We start from the raw sequence: 25,379 nt of genomic DNA on the forward strand, positions 1-25,379 counted from the left end.
ATTGGCCAATGAATGTAAAAATGAAACCCACACATTTTGTGTCATAAGTAATTTGTTTGTAACATGTAAGCATTTTCTGAATTTTGGGAGGTAATTTCTCTTGGGAGATTGTCAAAGAAAAGACAGTAGGAGGTGACCATTAGAGGTAAACAAAGATGACGGCTCAGTGTGTTCAGCCTGTCATATTATATTTACTCAGAAACATTAAGGGTTAAAGATGGAACAAAAAAAAACATGAAATCAGAGGATATTTATTTATTTGTATTCATCAAATATTAGATTTTGTCATTGTGTTTTGACAAAAACAAGTAAATAGATGATTTGAAATAGCCTCTCATCTTGTGAGGAAATAGCCGTTCAAATCACGGAGTCGATAATGTAAAATAAATACCGACATTTGTACATCATCATTTTTTGTCGTTGTCATGGTGCAAAGTGGTGTCCCATTCCTATTTAAACAATTTCAACCCCTTATCGTCCCTCACACTTGGGCCAACAATCTCCCAGCCCGTCAGCCACGCCTTCCCGCGGGCCGCGGCCCGGAGCCGACTATTGAGAGAACTCGGAAGCAACACCGGCGTGCCTCATTTGAAGAGGCGAGTGTGGGGAGCTGTACATGTTACACATGAGAGGGCAGAGGTATGTCATTTAATCTCTACCAGGTGATGGCCAGACAGCAGAAAGGGTGGGGGCTGAACCAAAGTAAACAAAGCACAGGTCAGTAGTACATCAACTATATAAACATGTTAACGGGGTATAGCGGTAAGGTTTTGGAGCGCATCTCACTTCCTACCGTTAAACCCTCCCCCTCCGGTCATCTGGCCAATAGCAGCAGCTCATACTGGAATCCTTCTTTTGCCGCTAAAACTAAACTCGCTCCAACTCCTTCCCTGTCAAGCTGTCTGTATGTATGTGTCGATGAAAGTATCAGGAAATAAGTAAGTTTTACTTCGACATTATATTGCTTTTGCGTGTTGTTTAGGTCAGTGTGTGTCATCTTTGACATGGGTTGCAGCCACAGTTAGCGCTATGGAAGCGAATAAACTGTCCACTTATTTCAGTTAAATTAACGTTAACACGTTTATGAGATATCAGATGCCGTTCAATTAATTTCCAGCTGTAAGGACAAGAACGATGATGTCACCTGTTTAACATTTGATCCGGGTACTTTCTTTCCAGATTACCAACGTTATATTATGAACTTCCAATTTAATGTTGACGTGCTTATTGACAAGCAGGTCTTATTACATAATTCGATGGCATTTATACTTGCTTGAGATTTTGTGCTAAATTCGGCGGTCATATCTTCCCCAAACAGGTCTCAATTTCCATTTTAAATAGTGTTTGGTGTTAGCTATCTTTAGCAATCTATTGTGTTTTGTTGGATGAATACAGCGGGATTGACTGATAAAGCGTTCATCCTGACAGTGGGAATTAGATATGTTGGGTGCACTCCGCATCAAAGGGTGCTTAATATAACGCTGCGGTCTTAAGTGGTGAACTAGGTTAGCGTGGTATTTCCGTTCTACGAGAAGTAACGTTACAGCAAGTGTCCGGATTCATGATTACTTCAGATTGTAACGCTGCGGCAAGTACAACAGGATTCCATCAGAGAGATGCATTCTCAGTGTAGTCCTACGTAGTCACTGACATTAAGCAGAAACAAATGATCGAGTAGTTATTTGTGAACCCTGTTTTTTGACATGGAAGCTGTTGGTCACACAGGATGGAGTCACTGCACCTAGAGGCGCACATGTCCGAGGATGAGCGCACAGCATGCAATCATCTTCTCTCCAACTCAGCTAATGGCTCAGATTAGAAGCTTTTGGTGAAATAAGAAATATACTAAATGAAAATGAGGAATAGATACAGAAATGTACGCAGCTTTTTAAAAGATATAACTGTGTTTACAGATATGTCTTATCTAAACTAAGAGACAAAGCCATAAGATGAGATTGCCTTTGCAGAGAGTCACACATCTGAAGGGCTGAACACAGTCACAAGAGGGCCTGGATGGCAAGCATGCAAAAACATGAAATCCAGTGTCAACATTGTTAGCCTGTTTGGAAATGGAACTCCTGTGTTGTTGTGGATATACCTTTTTCTCACCGAAAGTGTGAGCAGTTGTTTTTATCAGTATTTTCCTGATTGTTTTACAGCTGCAGAATCAGCGTGGCTCATATCAGCAGCTGGAAATGGGAATCTCTGGCCTGCTGCAGTTCATCAAAGATGCTGCAGAGCCCATCAATGTGAAGAAATACAGAGGCCAGACCGTGGCTGTGGACACGTACTGTTGGCTGCATAAAGGAGCATTTTCATGTGCTGAGAAACTTGCAAAAGGAGAACCAACTGACCAGTAAGCATTTTATTCATTCTAAAAAAAGAAAATGTGTTCAGAAATCTGTTCATATTTTGTAATTGTCAGTGGGGTTCTGCCTATTTTGACACTGTCCACTTATTGTGGTGGGGTCCAAGTTGTTGATATGCTTCAATGGCACTCATAGCCCCTGTTCTTCTTTTCAGATGTTTACAGAAAACCTTTCTTTTTCAAAACCAAAACATAATTTGGCAACAAAATATGTTAAACATACTATAGGCACGATAAACACAGTAAGCAGGTTAAGCACGGTCAAAGACTAGTGTGCTCTCAAGGCTTCACAGCTTGAACCACATGATCCAACCAGCACAGGCAGCAAGTCATATCTTTCAACCAATCAGCTGACTGCAGTCGTTTATGGCCCTAATTAAGCATACTGCAATGAGACCAGGTCACTGTTTATCCTGACCACATCAAATACAGCAAAATAGAAAATGTTTCCAACTATTTATCTATTTTGTCAATGCCACTAACAGTAATCTGGCAGTGAGGTTTGAATGTCCAGAACTGATATTGGCATTTTGATTTCTTTCAATCCTAGGTATGTGTGGTACTGCATGAAATTTGTGGAAATGCTGTTGGCCTTCAGTGTCAAACCAATTCTGGTGTTTGATGGACGCAATCTGCCTTCAAAAAAAGAAGTGGAGAGGGCTCGCAGAGAGTGAGTATTTACCTTTATTGTGCATGAGTGTATAGATGCGCGACACATGCCTTTCATGGACAGCATACTATACGGCATACTATGCACCATAGAAAGTGTATGGCTTGACCAGATAGCTGGAGCTAACAGCTAATTATCCACAATGTCCAAACCGCTTTTCCTCTCTACACAATGAACATATTCTCCTCAAGTTGATCTCTTCATAAGCTGTCAGTCATTGTCCTATGTTTTCCACCCTGTGTGCACTGATGACGTCACTTGGAAACCGGCACAATAGACCAGCAGATAAAATGCATAACTCTCATTGGTTGGTACATCTGAAACAGAATGACTGTGTTTTAATCAAGTAGATGGACTGATTGTTCAGTGGTTGAAGATGTTTTCCCTTTTATCTGAATGTCCTCTGGACTCTGAAGATAACAGAAAGTTGTTCATCATAACCTTAGCTTCTACCCGGGAGACGCTGGTTCGTCAGGCAAAATAACGCAGCAGCAATAGTTCAGTCAGCAACAAAACACGGCTCGTTGGCAGAACTGTTAACACATCAGAGAGAATTTCACCGCTTTTTCAACAAAGTGAAGGAATTAAACTGTAATTGTTTCCATATACTGTGATGCCATTTTTTACATGGTAGTTACAAAGCAAGTAAGAAACATTGAATTATAAAACAGAGCTCAGCTCAGACTACAGACATGGTACGCTTTATGCTATGGTGGCCATTTTCTATAAAGAGAGGGAAGAACTGCATACCCTCTATTGGGAGGAGCTTCACCACTGGATCACATTAGTGCTGATACTGTTGGTTGATTGATTATTACTCAATCAACAGAAATTTCTTTTGTAGTTTTACAATTTAAGTCATTCATCAAGCAAAAACTGCTGAACAATATCCGGTTCCAACATCTCAACGAAGGATTTGCTGCCTTTCTCTGTTTTCTATCATTGTAAACCAAAGATCTTTGGGCTCTGGACTGCTGGTCGGACACACCAAAGAATTTGAAGATGTTTCCTTGGACTCTGGGAAACTGATGGACATGTTTTACTTTCAGAGAGCAAACCATTGTAGGATTGATCTAAAAAAATAATTGAGCGATTCATCAAACAAATTTCATTCATGAGTAGCTACAAAGTGGCCTTTTGTGGACTGAGCTCACCTGGTAGAAAACTAATAAAGACTGAGGCCAAAGCTGGGAAAAGGATATACAGTCGCAGATCACTCACACAGAAACTAACCCTGCAGAGAATCTTGTATGAAGAAAGAAACTATTTGTGACCATAACAGACACTGAAGCTGCATTGTCATCTGAGAAGAACTGAATGCACACGATGATCCAGTGTTTTTCATACCTGGTAACGAACACGCTCAGACAAAGCGTGGCCTGTTGGAAGGACTGCACTCCTAAACAGCAACAGAGCAACATTGTTATGTGTGAAGGTGCCGAGAGGAATGTGGGACCAGACAGCCCCTCTACAAATAAATACATGTTTCATTCATGTACTTTTCAGGCGTAGAGAAGGCAACCTTCAGAAAGGGCGACAGCTACTACGTGAAGGCAAGCTGTCGGAGGCCAGAGACTGTTTTACCCGCTGTGTTAACATCACCCCAGCCATGGCTCATAACCTTATTAAGGTGAGGACTCACTAGCCCCTGCCAGGCTGAAGTCAATGGTATGCGTGCCTTTTAGTCAGGAAGACCCAGAATCCACTCGCATTCTGTCAGTCAAATGACAGCACTTTTTATTTTTTATTTGAACTGCATCATTTTACACAGAGCAACAGCATGGCTGTAAACTTAACAAACTGAGTGTTGATGACCAAACAACAAAGCTCACTGTGATTGAAACGAAGGGCAGCGCGCCTCATTTCTGCTCCAATGTTCTCAGCTTCGGGGCTGAGTGTCAGTGAACCAGACCCTCTACAGCAGGGGTCTCTAACTGGCGGTCCGGATCCGGACCCAGACGCAGTTGCATCCGGACCCAGGACCTAAAATCGATATTTCGGAATCATACATATTAGGCAGCGAGTTTGTACTTTTAAGCGGCGCATCTTATACAGCCGTTACGGTACTTGTTCAGCGGTGCAGGAGACACCGACCAATGCGTTGTAAAGCTCAGCCAATCAAATGAGTATTCTGACAAGTTTCCTGACTGAGCGAGGTTTACACACACCGTGACACACGGGGGAGAGACGAGCAAATAGAAACAAGAGCAGGAACATTGCGCTGATCAGAGAAGTTATCTCACATGACGTTCTCCAAAAAGAGAAACGTGTTCAGAGAGAATATAATTTATAAGCTGAATGAACAGACTCTTCTATGTTAATTCTTCCCACAGGCAGTGTGTCATATGTTCAGAAACCGTAACTGTTGATAAAAGCGGCAAATGAAGCGCACTACGAGGCAATGCACAACTCCTTTGAACAAACGTACCCACTCACATCTGAAATGAAGACAGAAAATAAACCTAAGAGCCCAATATGATCAGAATCCTAACGCATGAATTCACTGTCCAACAATGTTGTTACCAGAGACGATAACCACAGATAAAGTCCATGCTCACTGATTTCTCTTTTTAGAAGACAAAAACATAATATTGTGGCTTTTTGATTGACATCACTTCACACCTGAATGAACTGAATTTAAAGCTGCAGGACAATTCAGTGAAATACATTTTTCTAAAATGAATTACTTTATTTTAAGTTGCACATTCTTCAAAAGCTTTCTGTTATGTCAGTTATTCTTTAATCCAGCCATTATTTTACTTGAAATGAGAAGAACATTTATTTATGTATTATTTATAATCCATCCAGTTAAATTAGAAAACTGAGAATAATAGTTTGTTAAAATATAATTGATGTGTACTTTCTTTATTTGATTTGACAGTTGTTGACGACACAGAGACATTGTTACTACTACTCGGCTTCTTGAATATATGTATATGTATATGTATATATATGTATGTATATATGTGTATATGTATATATAGCAAAGGCTACGAATATATTTCATTTGGCTATTTAGACCCCACAGTTGCATGCTTTGCTTTCTTTGTTTCTCTGAAACGTTCTTGTATTCTTCGTGGTTACATCCAGTGATGTTGGTGTCGTTGTGTAGAAAATGTTTTTTGTGTTTGTTTTAAACCAGGCTGCCAGGGCGAGAGGAGTGGACTGTGTTGTGGCTCCATATGAAGCTGATGCTCAGTTAGCATACCTCACTAAATGTGGTTTGGCCCAGGCTGTCATCACAGAAGACTCTGACCTGCTGGCATTCGGATGCAAAAAGGTACGGAGTACTAGATCCAGGGGCTCCATTTCCAGCTCCATGGAGAAAACCATTCTTTGTCCCCAGATGTGTTGCTGTGAAACGCATACATGAAGTAGTTTAATAAAGCGAGTGTTGATGTTGTCACTTAGCCCCTTCCATCAGTGTATGAATGGGTGAATGATGACATGTAGTGTTAAAGCGCTTTGAGTGATCAGAAAGACTAGAAAAGAAGGATACAAGTACAGTCCATTTACCATCACCGGTAATTATCAGAATTACATTTTCACAACAAAACCTCACCTAAACATGTTAAAACTAAATCTAATTGAACTTGATAAAATACCAGGAATAAAAGTTTGTAAACAAAAAAGAACCAAACAGAATGTAGTTTTAGAAACTGTGAGAAAAGACTCAACCCAACTGCAAGGTTCTGAATGTTAAAAGGCCGATGGAGCCGGAACAGATGGTGTTTCATTTGACAGTTAAATAGGAATTTGTCATTGAGTTCAATTTGCTAAAATTGTTTATGCAATTTTAAAGCTGCTTTTAAGGTTTCATTTTCAAACAGGCTTATGATTCACTTGCTAGTCCATAGGGAGAGCCTCAGCACATTCACTCTTAATATCTAACTGTTTAACAGTGATGTGGATATATTGTGGCGCACAATGTAGCTCAAAAAGCCACCAGCAACAATTCAGGAACACGTATAAAATTAGATTTGTTGACTGTTCTCAGTTCACCTACCTCATGAAACCACAATCACATGATCAGCACTCCACTCATTTTGTCTTTATTTCACAATAAGGGCACACTGCTCACCAAGATAACTCCATCCATGAATTACAAATCAATTCTCAAACTGCTGGCAATCAACCAAATTAGCAGGATGCGAATGAACCGGATAATTTAGCCTGATATCCGCTTGTTAGTTAAGCTGCCTTTGGAGAACTGGGCCCTGATGGTTCTCTGGAGGAGGGCAATGTTGTCGGTCGTTGTCGTCATTCAAACCAGATAAAAGTTTGCATGGGCAGAGAAAGGTATTCGTGCTTATTTTGTGTTCTTCGGTAAGAACAACAAGTAAGTTGGCTGTCCAATGAGAGAGAAATGACAGACTATATCAGATCAGCGTTAGCCAGTGAAACAACACTACAGTGTTGATCCTGTTTGCAGCAAACCCTACTTAAACATAGCCTCATGTAGTGCTACCACTGCTCTTACATGGCCACCAACTTCTAAATCAATCGTCTTTCCCAATCATGCAGGTGATCCTCAAGATGGACAAGCAGGGCAACGGCCTGGAGATAGACCAAAGCAACATGGGTCGCTGTCGCTCTCTGGGGAACATTTTCACAGAGGAGAAGTTTCGCTACATGTGCATCCTCTCTGGATGCGACTATCTGGCCTCCCTTCATGGCATCGGCCTAGGCAAAGCCTGCAAACTGCTGCGGCTGGCCAAAGACCCTGATATCCTCAAGGTGAGACCAGATGGTGAGATGATGAAGTTGGATGATGCGTTTTGCAAGGTTACTACTATTTGAAGTTGTGATTCCAGAGGTACCTCGCTTTTAAGATTGATGGATCAACATAGAAGCGTATGGTGCACACCAAACCTGCTTCTGGGGAAAGTACGTTTAACACATCTGACGAAAGTCTGGAAAACAAAAACCCTCCAGCGTCCCTCAGATCAGCTCGTGGAAAAAGTGGTATCGCCATTTCTAAGGGGTCCAACAGATTTAAAGTGAGATTATATAGCATAAAGTTGAATTCATAAGCTAAATGATTCTATAATTGACATCAAGTACTGTCTTTGTGACTTTTGAGCATGACACTTACATTTACTAACTTTTTCTAGACCTTTCAACCACATTCCAAATTGCTCAGTATGGAGATAGATCAGTTTAAAACAAGCCAGTGAGAATTCTGACTCTGCTCTACTTGTGCTACCGTTGCAGTACATTTCGATTTGAACCGTTATCCCCAAATTGTTGTTTGTGGTCACAGTGTCCACTGCTCAGACTCACTTTAAAAAAACAAAACAAAAAAACATTTTTTACGACAAACCTTTGACTTCCAAACTCAGTTATGAAGCGAAACATTGAATCTAAATATATCAGATAGGTCTAATAAAAAAAGAACCATACAATTGACTCAATAAATGATTCTTTGCTTACCCTGTCTTTTATTTATACCACTAATTCAATAAATGTTTAGAATATAATAATACAACTAATTGAAGACTAACAAATGACATTTATGATGATATATTAAAGCTACTATGAGGAGCTTTCATTTTGTGTTGATTTTGGTAATCCCTTTGGACAAAATCAGTAGTGTTTCTGAGCACCAGAGTCTTTTTAGAAAATTTCATATTTTATTAATTTTACTGCAGCAGGATCTGACAGTCTGTCACACGCTGTTCTGGTTCTTTGGTCCCCCCCCCCCCCCCCCCCCCCCAAAGCTATACGGGCTGGGCCTCCAGCAGCGTGGTGTCTGTATTTGCTCCCAGCAGAGACCGGCGGAGCAGTGAAGCTCTGATCCGGGCAGGAGCCGGATCTGGATTTGTCCGCAGTGGGCCGGTTGCTGCTGGGGGCACCGCTGCAGTCTTAGTCCGATTTTGCCGGAATCCTCCCCGATGTCAAGCACTAAGTTGGTAAAAGCTTGCACCAGTGGTCCAGTGGCAGACGGTTTATTGTGAGCTTTTGCTGCCCTGTCAGGTGATCAGAAAGATGGGCCAATATCTGAAGATGACTCTCGTCATCCCTGAGCAGTACATTGAGGGATTCGTCCGAGCCAATAACACCTTCCTCTACCAGCTGGTGTTTGATCCTGTCAGGAGGAAGGTTGTACCTCTCAACCCGTACCCAGAGCACATCGACCCGGCCACCCTCAGCTACGCTGGACTGTATCCTCCTGCCCTCAGTCACATCGTATGTAGTGTCATCTTTTTCAACAGTGGAAACTATTTGGTTTCATATTATTTAGAAAAGGGAAATTTTAAGTTCCTCTCCGTCACTTGCAAAGTATTTAGTCCTTGATGACATTGAATTCAGAAATCTAGGAGATGACAAAGGGTTGCAGATGGCCTTGGGAAACCTTGACATCAACACCATGGAGAGGATAGATGACTTCAGCCCAGACAAACCCATTCCACAGGTATCAGATCACAGCCAATTTTGATAATCAGGTCTCCTTTAACGAAGTGTGTTATTTAATTTAGAACAACTTTGTAAATGTCCCTTTTAGCTTTCTAAACCCCGCAGTCGCAGCTGGAACCACTCCCCAGCCCCCACTGGGCCCAGTGTCTGGAGTGGAGGCTTAAAGCCAGCAGCAGTTGCCCCGCCCCTGTCTGCTGCCTCCCCAGACAGGCTTCCCTCCACCAGGGGGAAGGAGAGAATCATCAGTCTGGTCGGTCTGAGGCTGTCCTCCAGAGAGCTGCAGGTGAAGAGACCACGAGAAGGTGAGCTATTAACATGCAGTGTTTAGATAGCTGCATGCTTTTTAACACTAATATACCCATTTTACCCCGTCAGTAAAGAAGTCGACTTCAGTGCAAAAATCTGATTGGATGATGACTGATGATGATCATTGCAAGTTAGGCTGCGGAACAATTTAAGGACACGGTTTAGGTTAATATAACTCCTCAAGGCTAAATTATTGTGTCTCCCTGCTGATTAAAGGGAAGGGGGTTAGCAACAACTTTGGCTCTTAAGGTGGGCTGACCTTCTTAAGGTGGACTACCTATTCTCCTTTCAGCTTTTTCATTTAAAATTGTCTTTGAACTGCTTAAATAATAGAATAATCGGTCAAAATTCTGATCATCGATTAATGGTTAAGCGGTACATTTTTAACATTCCTAGTAACCAAATTCCTCTTCACTTCCCTGGAGGCAATGAGTGACGATGACAACCGGGAGCCAAGCAGTCAGCCAGTACCAAACGGGCACTGCACTAGTATTGATTAAAACAGGATTTTATTTAACGTTTAACTGCGGTTCATTTTTTGCACTTATTATTGTTTTTATCTTACAGAACAGGTACACATATAAACTTGACTTGTTGACTAGTCTAGGCTGTTTTGTTGTCCCTTTTGTTTTGATTTTTGCTTTTCAACTAACTTATTTGTTTTTTTGTCCGTAGGAGTTTGAAAGAATATGCTTCCAAAGATATTTTGCAGGCATAAAGCAAAAACAAGGAAACCATGGAAAAGTTCAAAAGAAATGAATGAAATAAATGGAAACAAATAATAAATACAAATAAATACAAACTATAGATTCATCATAACCGCATTAAGCCGATGAGTGTATTTCTGTTTAGTTTACTTCAGATTGTGGTGATAGAATTGGTTTTACAGTTTCATCCAGTCCTCCTTTTATGAAATTGAATTATCTGCAGGTTATTGGTCCTTTAGGAAACAGAGCTCCGAAATACAAACCAGAATGGATATACTACAGCAAATAATAACAGCAGCAGTTCCTAGCTTATAACATCTGGACTGTATTTGTCTTTTTCCTCCCATAGACTTTAGTATATCAGATCAGGATGTGCTCCAGCAGTACTCGTCCTCCAGTCACAAGCGGCCCAGGTCAGACCCGCATCCAGACAAGCCAACATTAACCAGTCCGCCTCGGCCATGCAACCGCTTCGCCACCCTGCTGCAGAGGAGGAACCAGGAAGCTGAGGACGACAGCCAGGCCACATGCAGCAGGTGACATCACACCAAATGATCAGCTCCTTATCAGAATCATTAATTACTAATCTAGACACGTATGGTTACCATGGAGTACTTTATGGCAAGCAACACAATTAGCAAGCTCCCTGGCAGACCGCTGGCTACCTTAGCTCACTTGATAATTCCATCACTGCTTACAGAAAATGATCTGGACAAAATTGTCACTTACTGTATCTGCCGATAGCAATGTGACAAGAGTTTGTGGATGAAGTATTAAGTTGTTTAACTAATTTGGCCAGGTTAATAGCTTATTACAGAAGTTGAGCCCAACAGCATGGCCAGCAGAAGCTGCTCCTCGCTGCTAGGAGGCTACTTTGTTGGGGCGAGAGCAGGCTGGAGCTAGCTGACTTGCCTGCTGTCCTCTCTGGAGCTTCTGTTGGCTCTCCTTCCGCTGAAGTAGTTTGCCAGCAGCATTTGAGTTTGCTAATATGGTCCTGTTGGTTAATGTTAACACTGGCTAGCAAGTTTTGTTAATGTTTTCAGAGAATTATTCTGCTCCACCTACACTCTGCTCAAGCTGCCCTGTTTTTTTTCTTGTCCTTAAACCCCGTAATGTGTTTCATCCCAGAACACATCTCTCTGAAAACATCCCTCAAGTGCGTCAGTAGCATCCTGTGACCACCACCTGACTGAGAGGACAGTCTTAACTTCTTAACTCTCACAGAGAGTTAAGAAGTACCCGGTCCTGCAGTGAATAATTAAAAAAATAATAAGACACCAGGAAGTGATGGTTTACCGGCTGAATGGTATAAGATCTTTAAGGAAGAGCTGACTCCAGTACTTTAGCTCATATAGACCGATTTCGATTTTAAACCAGGACTACAAATTGTATGCATCCATCATGTCTAGGAGAATGGACTCCTTCATTCCTGACCTAATTGATAGCGACCAAACAGTTTTTTTCCAGGGACGGCAAACGCAAGATAATATTAGACGCTCTCTTCATGTTATAGACAATATCGGCGAAACCAAATCAAATGCTGTGCTAGTTAGCCTAGACGCTGAAAAAGATTTTGATTGCATGAGCTGGGAATATTTGTTTTTGGTTTTAGAACAATTTGGTTTCGCCGAAAAGTCAATTAACAGTATTAAAGCTCTATATTCTGCCCCGACAGCGATAATCAAAATAAATGGACGTCTTACTGACCGCATAAAATTGGAAAGATCCACTCGTCAGGGGTGCCCCCTCTCTCCAACTCTCTTCGCACTCTACATGGAACCCTTTGCACAAGCAATAAGAGAATGCTGCGAAATAAAAGGAATTCTGATAAAAAAAATAAGGAACATAAGATAGCGTTATATGCTGATGATGTATTACTATACATCCGTGACCCAGATATCTGCCTTCCCAACCTTTTGGAACTCCTTGATAAATTCGGTATATATTCAGGATACAAATTAAATATGCAAAAACTCAAATATTACCATTGAATTACAATCCTTCACCTTTTTATAAAGCAAAAGATCCCCATTAACTGGTCACAAAAAGCAATTAAATCCCTCGGAAGTTGGTTAACTCACTGTACTAGTGATCTGTGTAAAAAAAACTATGAAATTGTAAACAAAAAAATGAAAGAAGATCTGAGTAATTGGTCAACACCGCTATTGAACTTAAGTGCGAGAATTGATATGATAAAGATGTCCATTTTACCTAGACTACTGTATTTATTTATGTCACTGCCAGTTAAAATCCCAGCCAGACAATTCCAGGACTGGGACAGACAGATCTCCAGATTCATTTGGAACGGAAGGAAACCAAGGGTTAAATATAGCACGTTAACCATGAGTAAGGAGGGAGGTGGTATGTCTCTCCCTAACCTTAGAGCAGGGGTGTCAAACTCATTTCCACTCTGGGCCACATCAGCATCACGGTCGCCCTCAAAGGGCCGGTTGTAACTGTAAGACTGTATAACTAACTTCTCCCTAACATATTGTTAAATAACTCTCTCTGCATTTGATTATTGTTTATTCAAGTGTAAACATATTGTACATGCAGTTATATAAATGATAATTATATTTAAACACATTTCTGTTATTATAACATAAACCATTTAAATTGAGGGTTAAGAAACCCACATGACTCTATCAAAGATCAAACTATCAAAGAAAATAACAAAGACAACTAGAAAATGCATTTCCTGCTGAAAATGCGTTGGAAAGCTGAAATGAATCTCAAAAACATTGCTGAAAATAGATATCCAATTTTTTAAAAAAAATTGCAAAAAGCTGAATAATCCAAAAAGATTACAAATATAAAGTTATATCAACCCTCTCCTGAAAGAGCTGAACATTTTGATATTCGAACGGTTTCTGTAGCTTAAAAGAATTACAGCAGTAGTGATATTTGTTGTAGTAGTAGTAGTAGAAGTATTATTAGCAGTATCAGTATTAGTAGCATTTGAATAAGTACTAGTTGTAGCAGTAGTGATATTTGTAGTAGCAGTAGTAGTAGAAGTTGTCGTCGAAGTATTTGTAATGAGAAGAAGTAGTAGTATCCGCAGTCGTACTAATAGCTGTAGTAGTATTAGTACTGGTTATTAGTACTGGTAACTGAAATGCTTGTGATGAGCCTGTCATTTAATAACCGGTTTGTGTTTATCTAACATTATGAAAGACCTCTAAAGATCCCTAAGACCTGAATGACTGTATGAGAGAGACACAGAGAGAGAGAGAGAGAGAGAGAGAGGAGTGTATGTGCGTGTGTCTGTGAGTCTGTGTGTTTATCAACATCACTAATTGGCTTAATCGCGAACACCTGTGTGCCTGAAGCCATTTGAAAATATTCTCCATAGAGATCCCATTGAAAATAAAAAGCTTAATAATTCAAAAAGTTTAAAGGTTAGAAATATAAAAAGTCATAGCAGACCTCTGGTGAAAGAGCTGAACATTTTAATAGTTGAACGGTTTCTGTAGCTTAAAAAATGAAGGAGGAGAAGCGGTGCGACGGAAGAAATAGAAGAAGTTGAATAAAGATTCGAAGAACAATAGTTGGAATGCTTAACAGCATTCCAACAATGAAGAAGAAGAAGCGTTGCGACGAAAAACAGGGGGGGACGGAAGAAATAGAGGAATAAAGAAACAGGATAACAATAGTTGCTTAACAGCATTCCAACAATAAAGAAACAGGATAACAATAGTTGGAATGCTTAACAGCATTCCAACAATTTCATTACATTTTCTTTCATTTCACTTTCATTACATTTTCTTCCCGCTGCATCAATCTTTCTCTTCGTGGACATTTTGGGATTATTTGTCGATCTTTTTCAATCGTTGGAAAACCTCTTTTCGGGCTGTTCCTCTCCTGTCCACCTGTTGTGATAATTTTAATGTCGGTACACAGACAACATGCTATCTCATAATTTCAACTTTCTATCTCATAATTTCGACCATGGGGATACTTTTATTTTCAAGTCTAACTTTTAATTATTTTTCCAAAAGAAAAAAAATCTTTTTTTTAATTAAAATTTTGTTTTTGCTGGCGGATTCGCGGGCCACATAAAATGACGTGGCGGGCCGGATTCGGACCACGGGCCTTGAGTTTGACACATGTGCCTTAGAGAGTATTTCCATTCCGCCCAATTGAAAATAATAGTTCTTTGGTGTGATAATGGTTACGAGGCTAAGTGGAAGGAGATGGAAAATGAATGCAAAGGTATTCCAGTACAAGCAATGATCGCAGACCACAAATTAATGTTAACTTATCGCGCCCATCTGAACCCCATTGTCTCATTCACCCTGCACACCTGGTTTGACGTTGTAAAGCAACTAAATTTGTGGACCCAGTTAAGAAAACTTGGATGGCTTGCATGTGACACAGAATTTACACCAAATACTATAGATTCTAGATTCAGGTACTGGACCAAACAAGGTATTACTGCTTTCTGTACAATAATGGAGAAAAAGACATTACACAGCTTCCAGATATTGAAGGAAAAATAAAATTTAGAAAATTATGATTTCTTCAGATATTTACAGTTACGGCACTACTTTTCAAAAGAAATTAAGAGACATGAGGTAAATATGGAACCGAATGTAATAATAAAATGAATAGTACGCACATACATTGGCAGCTCCAAATCAGTCATTTCAAAACTTTTCCAGGGAATCACAAAGGGCAGAGGAACTACCACAACATATATCAAGGAGAGATGGGAGAAAGAACTAGAAGATCAAATATCCAGTCAGCAATGGGAGAATATGTGTGAAACCATGTTCACTACTTCCTTCACTTTATTTTGGTGATCGACCAGAAGGAATAACAGGAAATAACAGATACCTCCTGAAAATATGAACGATAGCAGCAAAAAAAAGCTATTACTCGTAAGTGGCTACAAACCGACCCACCTTCAGTTGAAAATTGGATTGAAATCATGAAAGAAATTCACGATATGGAAAGACTGACTTTCCTACTGAGATTAAGGAAAGACTCATACACAGCAAGATGGACAAAATGGACCAAATATTTGTCAGAATAAGAACTTTGCTGGTGACTTGCCCTCCCTAACCTCACGCCGGGTTTTTTGACTCTGTTCATTGTTGAAGCTCATTATCTTTTAAGAAGACAGGTACTCTCTTCAAACAGGATGCTACTTCATCTGTGCAAATCTAGATCTTAACATAAATATTGCTGAGTACAGAACTCTTCCAATACATCATTTTGATATCTGATCCTGAAGTTATGGTTGACACGAGTGACGGACAATGTTGTTGGCATGCTGCATGGTTGTTTTGATTTATTTTGTTTTTGTTTAATTTAACGATTTGTTTAAATGTATTTCCTCCTGGCCTTTTGCCAGGTGCATGAATTGCTAGTATTATTTCTTACTTGTTTAAGATTTGTTTTTCTTTGCAACAAAAAAAACCTTAATAAAATATTTAAGCATGAAAAAAAAAAAAGGAAGTACCCGGTCGTGATTTGATCTTCCCGGGAGGGGTGGGGCTTGGTTTAGGTCTCCTGAAATGGCAATAAAAGCATTGGGGTGTTTGGTTTAGCGATGACGGAGTGGGCGGCTGATGGTGGGATGTGACCAATAACAGAGAGCATGAACTCCCTACGCAGATAAAATGGTCAGACTCTCACAGCTCAGTTCCTGATCCTGTTCCTCCAAAGTGTTGAAACCACACCATATCCATATTAACAATATGAGCTAAAATAATGTAAAAACAAGGCAATTGAACAAAATACACAGGACGTTACACAAGTTTCTGCAACAGGCTGTCACTCGAGCGGCGCCATCTTGCACAACACTGTATGTTATCCTGATGTGGTTGTGTTTATTTCCACATGTAGGTTCTTCAGCGGTTCCAGTTCAGCCAGTCTGAGCACTAAGACGTCTGCTCAGGAGGATTTACCTCAGGATGAAGAGAACAGAGCGGGGAGTCCCACTCAGGACAATTCTCCCAGCTCCCAGACCAAGGACAGTGATGGTCCAGACATTCCATCTGTGGACACCCCCAGCCCGCCTGCATCACCTAGCACCACATGCCCCAGTTCAGTCAGTCAGGGCCCCAGGCTGTTTCAGTGGTCAGGCAGCTCCTCCACGGCTGAACAATTGAAAACGCCTAAGTCCACGTCAGGCCTGTCCCTGCAGCAGTTTCAGTATAAGGGGAGTTCTTCCTTGTCCACAAAGACCCACAAACCCCCCGGAAACATGTCACCACCACATCTGTCCTCCACTGATGGAGAACCCGTGAAAAAGAATGACCTCCAAGATTCACCTCCATCGCAGGACAGTGCCTACTTCTCCCAGCCTTACCTCACTTCCTGCCACAAAGAGGAAGTCCTCACCGCCAGCTTCTCCTCCTCCTCCTCCTCCTCCTCCTCCTCCTCCTACTACCAGGAGGATGCTGCAACTGTGCGTTCCTACAAATCTCCACCGCCTTCATAAATGTTTTTACATCCCTTGTGGTTGGGTCAGCCTTCACAGGCACATCATCATCAGAGTGTCATGGTTCATGAGTTGGTGTGCAATGCTATTTTAGTAGCATGGCTTTGTGTTCTTACATGTCTTTCATTTACTTCCTCAGGAAATTAATTCAAGCAAAGATTCTGAGCCAGAGCAGATTCCCACACACTCAACAGAAGCATATCAGAAACCTGGCACGCTGAGAGCAAAGGTGGGTTTGTGCCTGAGACTATACCCGTACCACATCCGTACCACATCCGTACCACATCCGTACCACATCCGTACCACATCCGTACCACATCCGTACCACATCCGTACCACATCCGTACCACATCCGTACCACATCCGTACCACATCCGTACCACATCCGTACCACATCCGTACCACATCCAACTACATCCGTACTACATCCAACTACATCCGTACCACATCCAACTACATCCGTACTACATCCAACTACATCCGTACCACATCCAACTACATCCGTACTACATCCGTACCACATCCAACTACATCCGTACCACATCCAACTACATCCGTACCACATCCAACTACATCCGTACCACATCCAACTACATCCGTACCACATCCGTACCACATCCGTACCACATCCAACTACATCCGTACCACATCCGTACCACATCCAACTACATCCGTACCACATCCAACTACATCCGTACCACATCCAACTACATCCGTACCACATCCAACTACATCCGTACCACATCCAACTACATCCGTACCACATCCAACTACATCCGTACCACATCCAACTACATCCGTACCACATCCGTACCACATCCGTACCACATCCAACTACATCCGTACCACATCCGTACCACATCCGTACCACATCCAACTACATCCGTACCACATCCAACTACATCCGTACCACATCCGTACCACATCCAACTACATCCGTACCACATCCAACTACATCCGTACCACATCCAACTACATCCGTACCACATCCAACTACATCCGTACCACATCCAACTACATCCGTACCACATCCGTACCACATCCGTACCACATCCAACTACATCCGTACCACACCCGTACCACACCCGTACCACACCCGTACCACACCCGTACCACATCCGTACCACATCCAACTACATCCGTACCACATCAAACTACATCCGTACCACATCCGTACCACATCCAACTACATCCGTACCACATCCGTACCACACCCGTACCACATCCAACTACATCCGTACCACATCCGTACTATATTCGTACCACATCCGATCTAAGATGGCGCCATGTCAGCGGCTGCCTGTTGCAGCAGCTCCCCACTGTGTGTTCATTTTTAGTCTTTTTTTCACTCTTTCCCCTCTACTTTTTATTTTTATTTTTCCTTAACGTTTGGTTCTTACGGTCAGACAACGGACTAACTTTTTGTCAACTTTCTCGTGGCTTTTCTTCCTGTTTGTAACGGAGAGCCACCAACAAACAATGTGTGGGTCCATTGTTTACTCCCGCGATCAGCTGTTTGCGCTGAGGAAACCGCGGCCGCTGCCCGGCGCCAGGCATGAGATCCCGGCGGAGCTACGGAGGAGGGCTCGGGGCTGCAGGTCGGGCGTTAAGCGGAGGGCGAAGAGGAGGAAGTACAAACCTTCGGTACCGGCGATCATAACGGAACGTGAGGTCTTTGGCGAATAAGACGGACGAACTCTGCGCGCTGGTAAAGACTGAGAGGGACTTCCGTGAGTGCAGCGTCATGTGTTTCACGGAGACATGGCTGCACGCGGATTTTTCGGATCACAGTGCGTCGCTTCCCGGCTTCAGGACTGTTCGGGCGGACAGAGACGTTACACTGAGCGGTAAGAAGAGAGGTGGCGGGATTGCCGTGTATGTGAACGAGAGGTGGTGCAATCCCGACCGTGTGTGTGAAGGAACGCTTCTGTAGCCCGGACATTGAACTGTTGGCCGTGGGGATGCGTCCATATTATTTGCCGAGGGAGTTCACGTCCGCCATTGTTGTGGCTGTGTACGTCTCTGAGCCCTCATCCGTCTCCTCCACACACCACACCTCCCAAACACCTCCCCCTCTGTCCCCCCTGGTGAGCTGCATGGACTCCGAGCCCTCCACTTCTAAGGGCTCTGCCACCACCGACACTATGACCCCCTCCCCCCCCCTCTCTGTGACGACTGGCCAGGTGAGAAGACAGCTGGAGAGACTCCACCACGGCAAGGCTGCGGGACCTGATGGCATCAGCCCCAGGGTCCTGAAGACCTGCGCGTCCAGCTGTCTAATGTCCTTCAACACCTCTTCAACCTGAGCCTGAAGCAGGAGGAAGTCCCGGTGCTGTGGAAGACGTCGTGCCTGGTTCCTGTACCGGAGAAGACACCATCTGGCCTCGATGACTACCGACCAGTTGCCCTCACATCCCATGTGATGAAGGTGCTGGAGAGGCTGGTCTTGGCCCACCTCCGGCCGCAGGTGAAATCCTCACTGGACCCTCTGCAGTTTGCATACCAGCCTCGTGTGGGAGTGGACGATGCCATCATCTACCTGCTGCAACGAGCTCAGTCGCACCTGGATGAACCGGTGGCTCTGTGAGAATCACTTTCTTTGATTTCTCCAGTGCATTCAACACCATCCAACCAGTGCTGCTGAGTGAGAAGCTGCGGGTGGTGGGGGTAGACACGTCCACCGTCTCCTGGATCACTGACTACCTCACGGGCAGACCACAGTTTGTCTGATACGGTGGTCAGTGATATTGGAGCCCCACAGGGAACTGTTCTGTCTCCCTTCCTGTTCACCTTGTACACCACTGACTTCCAGTAAAACTCTGTCATGCATCTGCAGAAGTTCTCTGATGACTCTGCAGTGGTCGGGTGTATAAGGGACGGACGGGAGGAGGAGTACAGGGCAGTAGTGGAGGACTTTGTGGAGTGGGCCAGTAGAAATCACCTGCGTCTGAACGTGGCCAAGACCAGAGAGATGGTGGTCGACTTCAGGAGGAAGACGACGGCTCCACAACCGCTGAGAGTTCTGGGAGAGGACATGGACATGGTGGAGGAGTAGAGGTTCCTGGGTGTCTCCATCGACAGCAGACTGAACTGGAAGACCAACAGCAACGCTGTGTACAAGAAGGGGATGAGTCAACTCTTTTTCTTGAGGAAACTTCGATCCTTCAACGTGTGCAGCAAGATGCTGGAGATGTTCTACAGTCTGTTGTGGTCAGTGCACTGTACTTCACCGTAGTGTGCTGGGGGAGCAGCATTGGAGCCGGTGACACTAACAGACTTAACAAACTGGTTAAGAAGGCCGGCTCCATCATTGGCTGCAAACAAGACAATCTAGAAGAAGTGGTGGAGGACACTGAAGAAACTATTATCCATGTTGGATAACCCGGACCACCCTCTCCACCACCTCCTGCAGGGACAGAGGAGCACTTTCTCCAACAGACTGATGCAGCTCCGCTGTCACAAGGACAGATTCAGAAAAACATTCCTGCCCTCTGCCATTAGACTTTATAATAAAACACCTCGGGCCAGATCATCGTCCTTCACATGACTACAACGCTACACGGCTGTTGCTTGTTGTTGGTGATCCTGGCTCTACTGTCCAGGTAGTTTAGTTTACTAGTTGCTAATTTAATTTAATTAATACCACTATATTCATGGTATATACTGTGCATTTCTATTTTCTATTCTAGCTTATTTTTTATTAATCTATTCCTTCAATTCAATATCTGCTCTGTTATTTTATTGTACTGTAGATATTGTGCATTCCATATGTTATATTTGACTCTGTAAATTGCTGCTGCTACAAACGAATTTCCCCCTGGGGATGAATAAAGTTTACATCTATCTATCCAACTGCAGCCGTACCACATCCGTACTACTCCGTTTTCTCCGTCCACGCGGCGTTTCAGCATCGTTTTCAAATTGATCTCCGTCCAGACTAAAAGACTTTAGACTTAGTTACAGCGCTGCAGGTCTATTTCTCTCACACATCAAATTGACTTTAAAATCATCACTTACACATCAAGGTTTACGAGATTATCATCCATAAAAGTGGTCAACACACGTCTCACACTCGTTTCCTCTCGGTTTCGTTGTCTGTTCTCACTCGTAGCTCTGCTGGTGGCTTATCTGTCCTACTGAATAGCATTAATGCTTTTGTTCCTTTACATTTTATCTGCGGACTTCACAATAGATGTGTAGAACAAAATAAGCATGAATAAGAACCGTGGCTACAGACGTCCGCTCCGTAGGTCTGATAACGCCGCTGGCCGCTTGCTAATCGCTCCAATAACAGCTGCTTCCTCCGTAATAATGCAGACTTTAACTGAACAACAGCTGCTAGTAAAGACAACGCGGTCACACCTGTAATCAGTTGTCCTTGTTAAATTAACCTGTAGTCGATCGGTAATCAATGTTGTTGTTTGTGAGCTTCCGGGTAAGGGTCACGTGATGTGGGCATGACGAATCAGGGAAGGACACGTCGTGACTGCTAAGAACCAATCGAGTAGCGAACGTGGGTGTGGGCGTCATTGTTTTCGACCGTCCACACGAAAACGCAACCCGGAGTTTTCAAACGTATCCGTCCTCGGGAGCGTTTTCAAACTCCTCCGTTTTCGGTGCTCAAAAACGCGGACGTAGCGTGGATGCTCAGTGTAAACATGGCAAAACATGTGTTTTCAAATGGAAGCGGAGTAGTGTGGACATGGCATGAGTTACGTCCAACATTGTGGATATTTGGTTAAATCTTAGTTCATTATTCTTCAAAGGCACCAAGTTGTCCCATAGTTTCTTTACCATTGGGCTGGAGGAGGGTTGTGTCAGCCTGCCGTAAGGAGCTGTAAATCTCCAATGCATTTCATTAGCGTGGTGTTTAATGTCCCTTGGCAGCATGGGAAATGTGCTGGTCATGAGGTTTTTCCACAGTGACAAGCAAATAAACTAATATTACCATCCAACTCATTTTCATAACCAGCAAAGCATGCCATTCATTACGCTTTGAAAAAGGGTGAATGTATGTACGTTCAAGAGGAGTCTTGAACGTACATGTATAGCCAGACCTATCTCCACAGCAGTCTGGTTTAGGGGGGGAAACCGCTGTTGCTTGTTTGTATGTCTTTAACCAATCACAATCATCTTGGGCGGTGCTGAACACGGGATTCAGCGACGGAGCCCTTGCAAAATAGTGTTTCAACATTTCTGTTTGTGTTAAGTCGGTATCAAAGGAAATGTATCATTAAATCATTACATTTCTATTTTTCTGACATCGTTGTCAATTTTGAATATCAGACAGTAGACAAAGGCAGACTGAGGGATATGACATGCAACCAAACGCTGCTCGTTGGTGGTCATTAGGTTGCTCTAGTTAGAGCAACGAATGTTTTATTTTACAACAATGCCACAGTTTGTTGGTTGAGTTAATTCATTCTGTGGGACCACCGCAGCCCCTCGTGTAGAACATTTTACACTTCTTAGGACAGCCTGCATTCAAACAGAGAGATGCCCCTGCAGTAATGGCGATCGAGTTAGTGTATTGATTTAATCATCTCATTGTTTATTCATTCAGGGTTTAGAAATGTAGGATTTTTGTCACAGCAGTAAAAGCTTGTGTGTATTTTCCTCTATGGTTAATCTTGTGTCACACACATGGTCTTTGTCCCTCCAGGTTTCAGGTCTGTTGAAGCCAAAGTCCAGCAGCCGGGGTCAAGCAGTAAAGGTGCGAACACTGGGCCCGGCCAGGGCCAGTGGACTGAGGAGAACGCCTGTGGGTACTTCCTCCAACAATGAAAACACCCCTGGGGTCCAGGCCACCATCGGCAGCCTCTGGAAGAATTTCAGCTTCAAAAAGTAAAAGAGAAACTCTGTAAAGAAATCTAATTATTGATAGAATACACTACACTAGTTCCAATGTTCTAATAATGTTAAAAGAATAACCGCTTTGTTATGCTGTTGTGAGAAGGGGTGTAAAGGTTCCCAGTGTGGTACGGTGGGAAACCAACGCATGCATAAGGATCTGTTTCTTTACATTTATTTTGAACGGAGCACAGTGCAAGTGTCAAAGACAGACACAACCCTACTGCTGGGGCTGAGGCAGCATTCTACCCACGCAGCTTTGGTAAACTATCATAAATGTATAATATAGAAAATATATGAAGTAGAAAGTGTCACTTAGTAAAGTGCAGATTTCCACCAGGTGTGTCTGCAACAACCACCACTGTATTGTGTGATTGAATGAATTCAGCCATACTCCAAAACTAGCAGCGTCGTAAAGCCTGATTTTACTCGTGAAGCAGGCGTGAGGTGGGCGCTCCAGAAAATGAGTGTGTGAAGGCTCTGCAAGTTGTCTCCACGCTTGGTCGTGCACCTCCGAATTTTAGTCACTAATGAAAGTCTTAGAAAGACGGGCAAATCGTTTTTAAGTGCTGGAGAAACTAAAACAAAATCTACATCTGTGTAAATATTATGCAGCCAAATCAAATCCAGGATATTTAACCTTTTACTTTATAATGCATTTAATACTTGACTTCTTTCTGTGCCGGGCTTTTGTAAAGGCTATAAAGTAGTCCATCAACATGACATATGAGTTTCCAGTAAATTACGATCCCTCCCTCGTGTTGAGGAGGCAGCTTTATGGCGTTTGTACTCTGACATTTCACAGAATACTGCAACAAACAGGTCGAGCGTAAACGCTCGTGTGTCGGCTCGTGCTAGGGTACCAGGCGCAAGTACAAACCAAGCTTTGTGTGGGCAATCGGCTCAAAGTTGTCGTACAAGACGATCATACAATCTGGTAAAAAACTAAATAAAGTCAGCAAGCTGTATTGAACTATGCCCATCCTACCCAGTATTGACAATATGTCGGAGCTTGACAGTAATTGTGCAATCACCTTAGATGCAGAGAAGGCCGACCTTCACCTGCAAGCCGCATCAGAAACGCTTCAACATGCACACATAAGAGCCTTCATGTGCATTTAGAAAAGTGACTGATGAACATTTACTGAAACTTTAAAGTCTAACATTTGAGAATTTGTTGTGGTCGTGGCCTTAATGTTACATTTTATGTTTTTTATGTTGTCAACATGTTTCCTTTGCAATTAACTAATACCTCAGACTGGTTACATAATTTCAAGAAAATGGAATGTTTACATAATAAACAATTTTACACATAGTGACCAGAGCTGTAGTCATTTATAGTAACATAGCTGGGCTGCTGCTCAGGCTGTGAGGTTTTCATTCTCACAAAGTATCAGAAAATGTACTGTTGTGCCATCAGTATCAGTATTCAAGGTATCAGCAGTACGTATCAAACATTTTCAAACCATACCCAGCCTCACCACGCTGTCTGTCTTAGCAGCGGCTAAGTTGCAACGGTGTGTGTGTGTGTTCTGTTAGTTCTGTTAGGCTGTAAAGTGTCGTAAAACGCACTTCATTCAAAAACAAGCATTTATACCATCCTAAAGCCTCTATGAACCCTTTATGAAGGTGCCAATAGTACAAATACATCCAACCACCCGTCTGCACAGGGTGTGTGCTGACGCGCATCAGCGCAGCATCACAGGCATATCCTGCAACTTGAAGCATTTCTTTAGGCTTCAAGTCTACGGAGTGAACTGCTTCCCCCTCTGTGTCTCTGGCTGCAGAGAGAGGCAGAGCAGCTCTTAACCGGCTCCCCCCGCCGGTGAGGAGCTAGAGGTCAGCCATCAATCAATGGCAGTATCAAAGAGGCATAAAAGGTTTTGATAAAGTGTGAGCCATTGCAATTACGAGACGTCTTTGAGCATGCAGCAATAAATGAGCACCCAAAATATGCGGTTTTGAGCAGCGGTATGCGAGATTAGCCGTGGACAGACACTCGTGCACACACTACCTATCTCATGATCTCCCAGTGAAGATAGTAAAAACACTGTCACGGTGGGACAGGAACCGCTTTAAACCTTCGACTAACGCCCACTTACAGTGGACAGTAGTGTAAACTAACTGTCATGGTGACATCACGGCTGTAATGCCAGTAACAGTGATTGTTTTAAATAGATCAGTTCTAAAACCGCTTTTGTGTTTTTCAGAGATTCCCAGAAGATTAGAGCGCGTAAGAAAGGAGAGCCCATGTCTCCAGCCAAAGACAACCTGCCGGCCAGCTCCTTACTCAGCAGCTTCTGATGTGAAGCTTTTAAACATACCATGTATGTTAATGATTTCTCATTAACCTGTTTTTCTTCATGTACAGTTTTAAATAAAGCAACCGTCTTCTAATGCAACTGTATCTTGTGTGTGGCGTTGAGTTTCCCAACTAGACTTAAGTTGCATGAAGTGGAGTTGCATCACATCTTGTTATCTGTTGTGTCAACACACCAGCCAAAGAATGTGTCACCTAGTTAAAAATGCACAGTGCATACTTGAGTGTTTATGCACATGCCAGCTGAGGAATGTGGCGATGAGATGTCTGGCTGCCTGCGTCTTCAGAACAGT

General features: G+C 42.8%; 1 protein-coding gene across 1 annotated transcript; it reads left to right on the forward strand.

Moving 5' to 3' along the window:
* The first annotated feature begins 835 nt into the window (after positions 1-835).
* On the forward strand, positions 836-25,089 carry exo1 (exonuclease 1). The gene is made up of 14 exons (XM_079280909.1): positions 836-938; positions 2,160-2,356; positions 2,919-3,038; positions 4,545-4,668; positions 6,181-6,318; positions 7,563-7,775; positions 9,015-9,202; positions 9,351-9,453; positions 9,544-9,757; positions 10,818-11,004; positions 16,319-16,883; positions 17,056-17,145; positions 22,579-22,760; positions 24,977-25,089. The coding sequence occupies exons 2-14, from the start codon at positions 2,196-2,198 to the stop codon at positions 25,068-25,070; spliced, it is 2,379 nt and encodes a 792-aa protein (XP_079137035.1). The 5' UTR covers positions 836-938; positions 2,160-2,195; the 3' UTR covers positions 25,071-25,089.
* The last annotated feature ends 290 nt before the right edge of the window (positions 25,090-25,379 follow it).

The sequence above is a fragment of the Melanostigma gelatinosum genome, assembly GCF_949748355.1.
Source record: "Melanostigma gelatinosum genome assembly, chromosome: 12".
NCBI classification, from domain to species: domain Eukaryota; kingdom Metazoa; phylum Chordata; class Actinopteri; order Perciformes; family Zoarcidae; genus Melanostigma; species Melanostigma gelatinosum.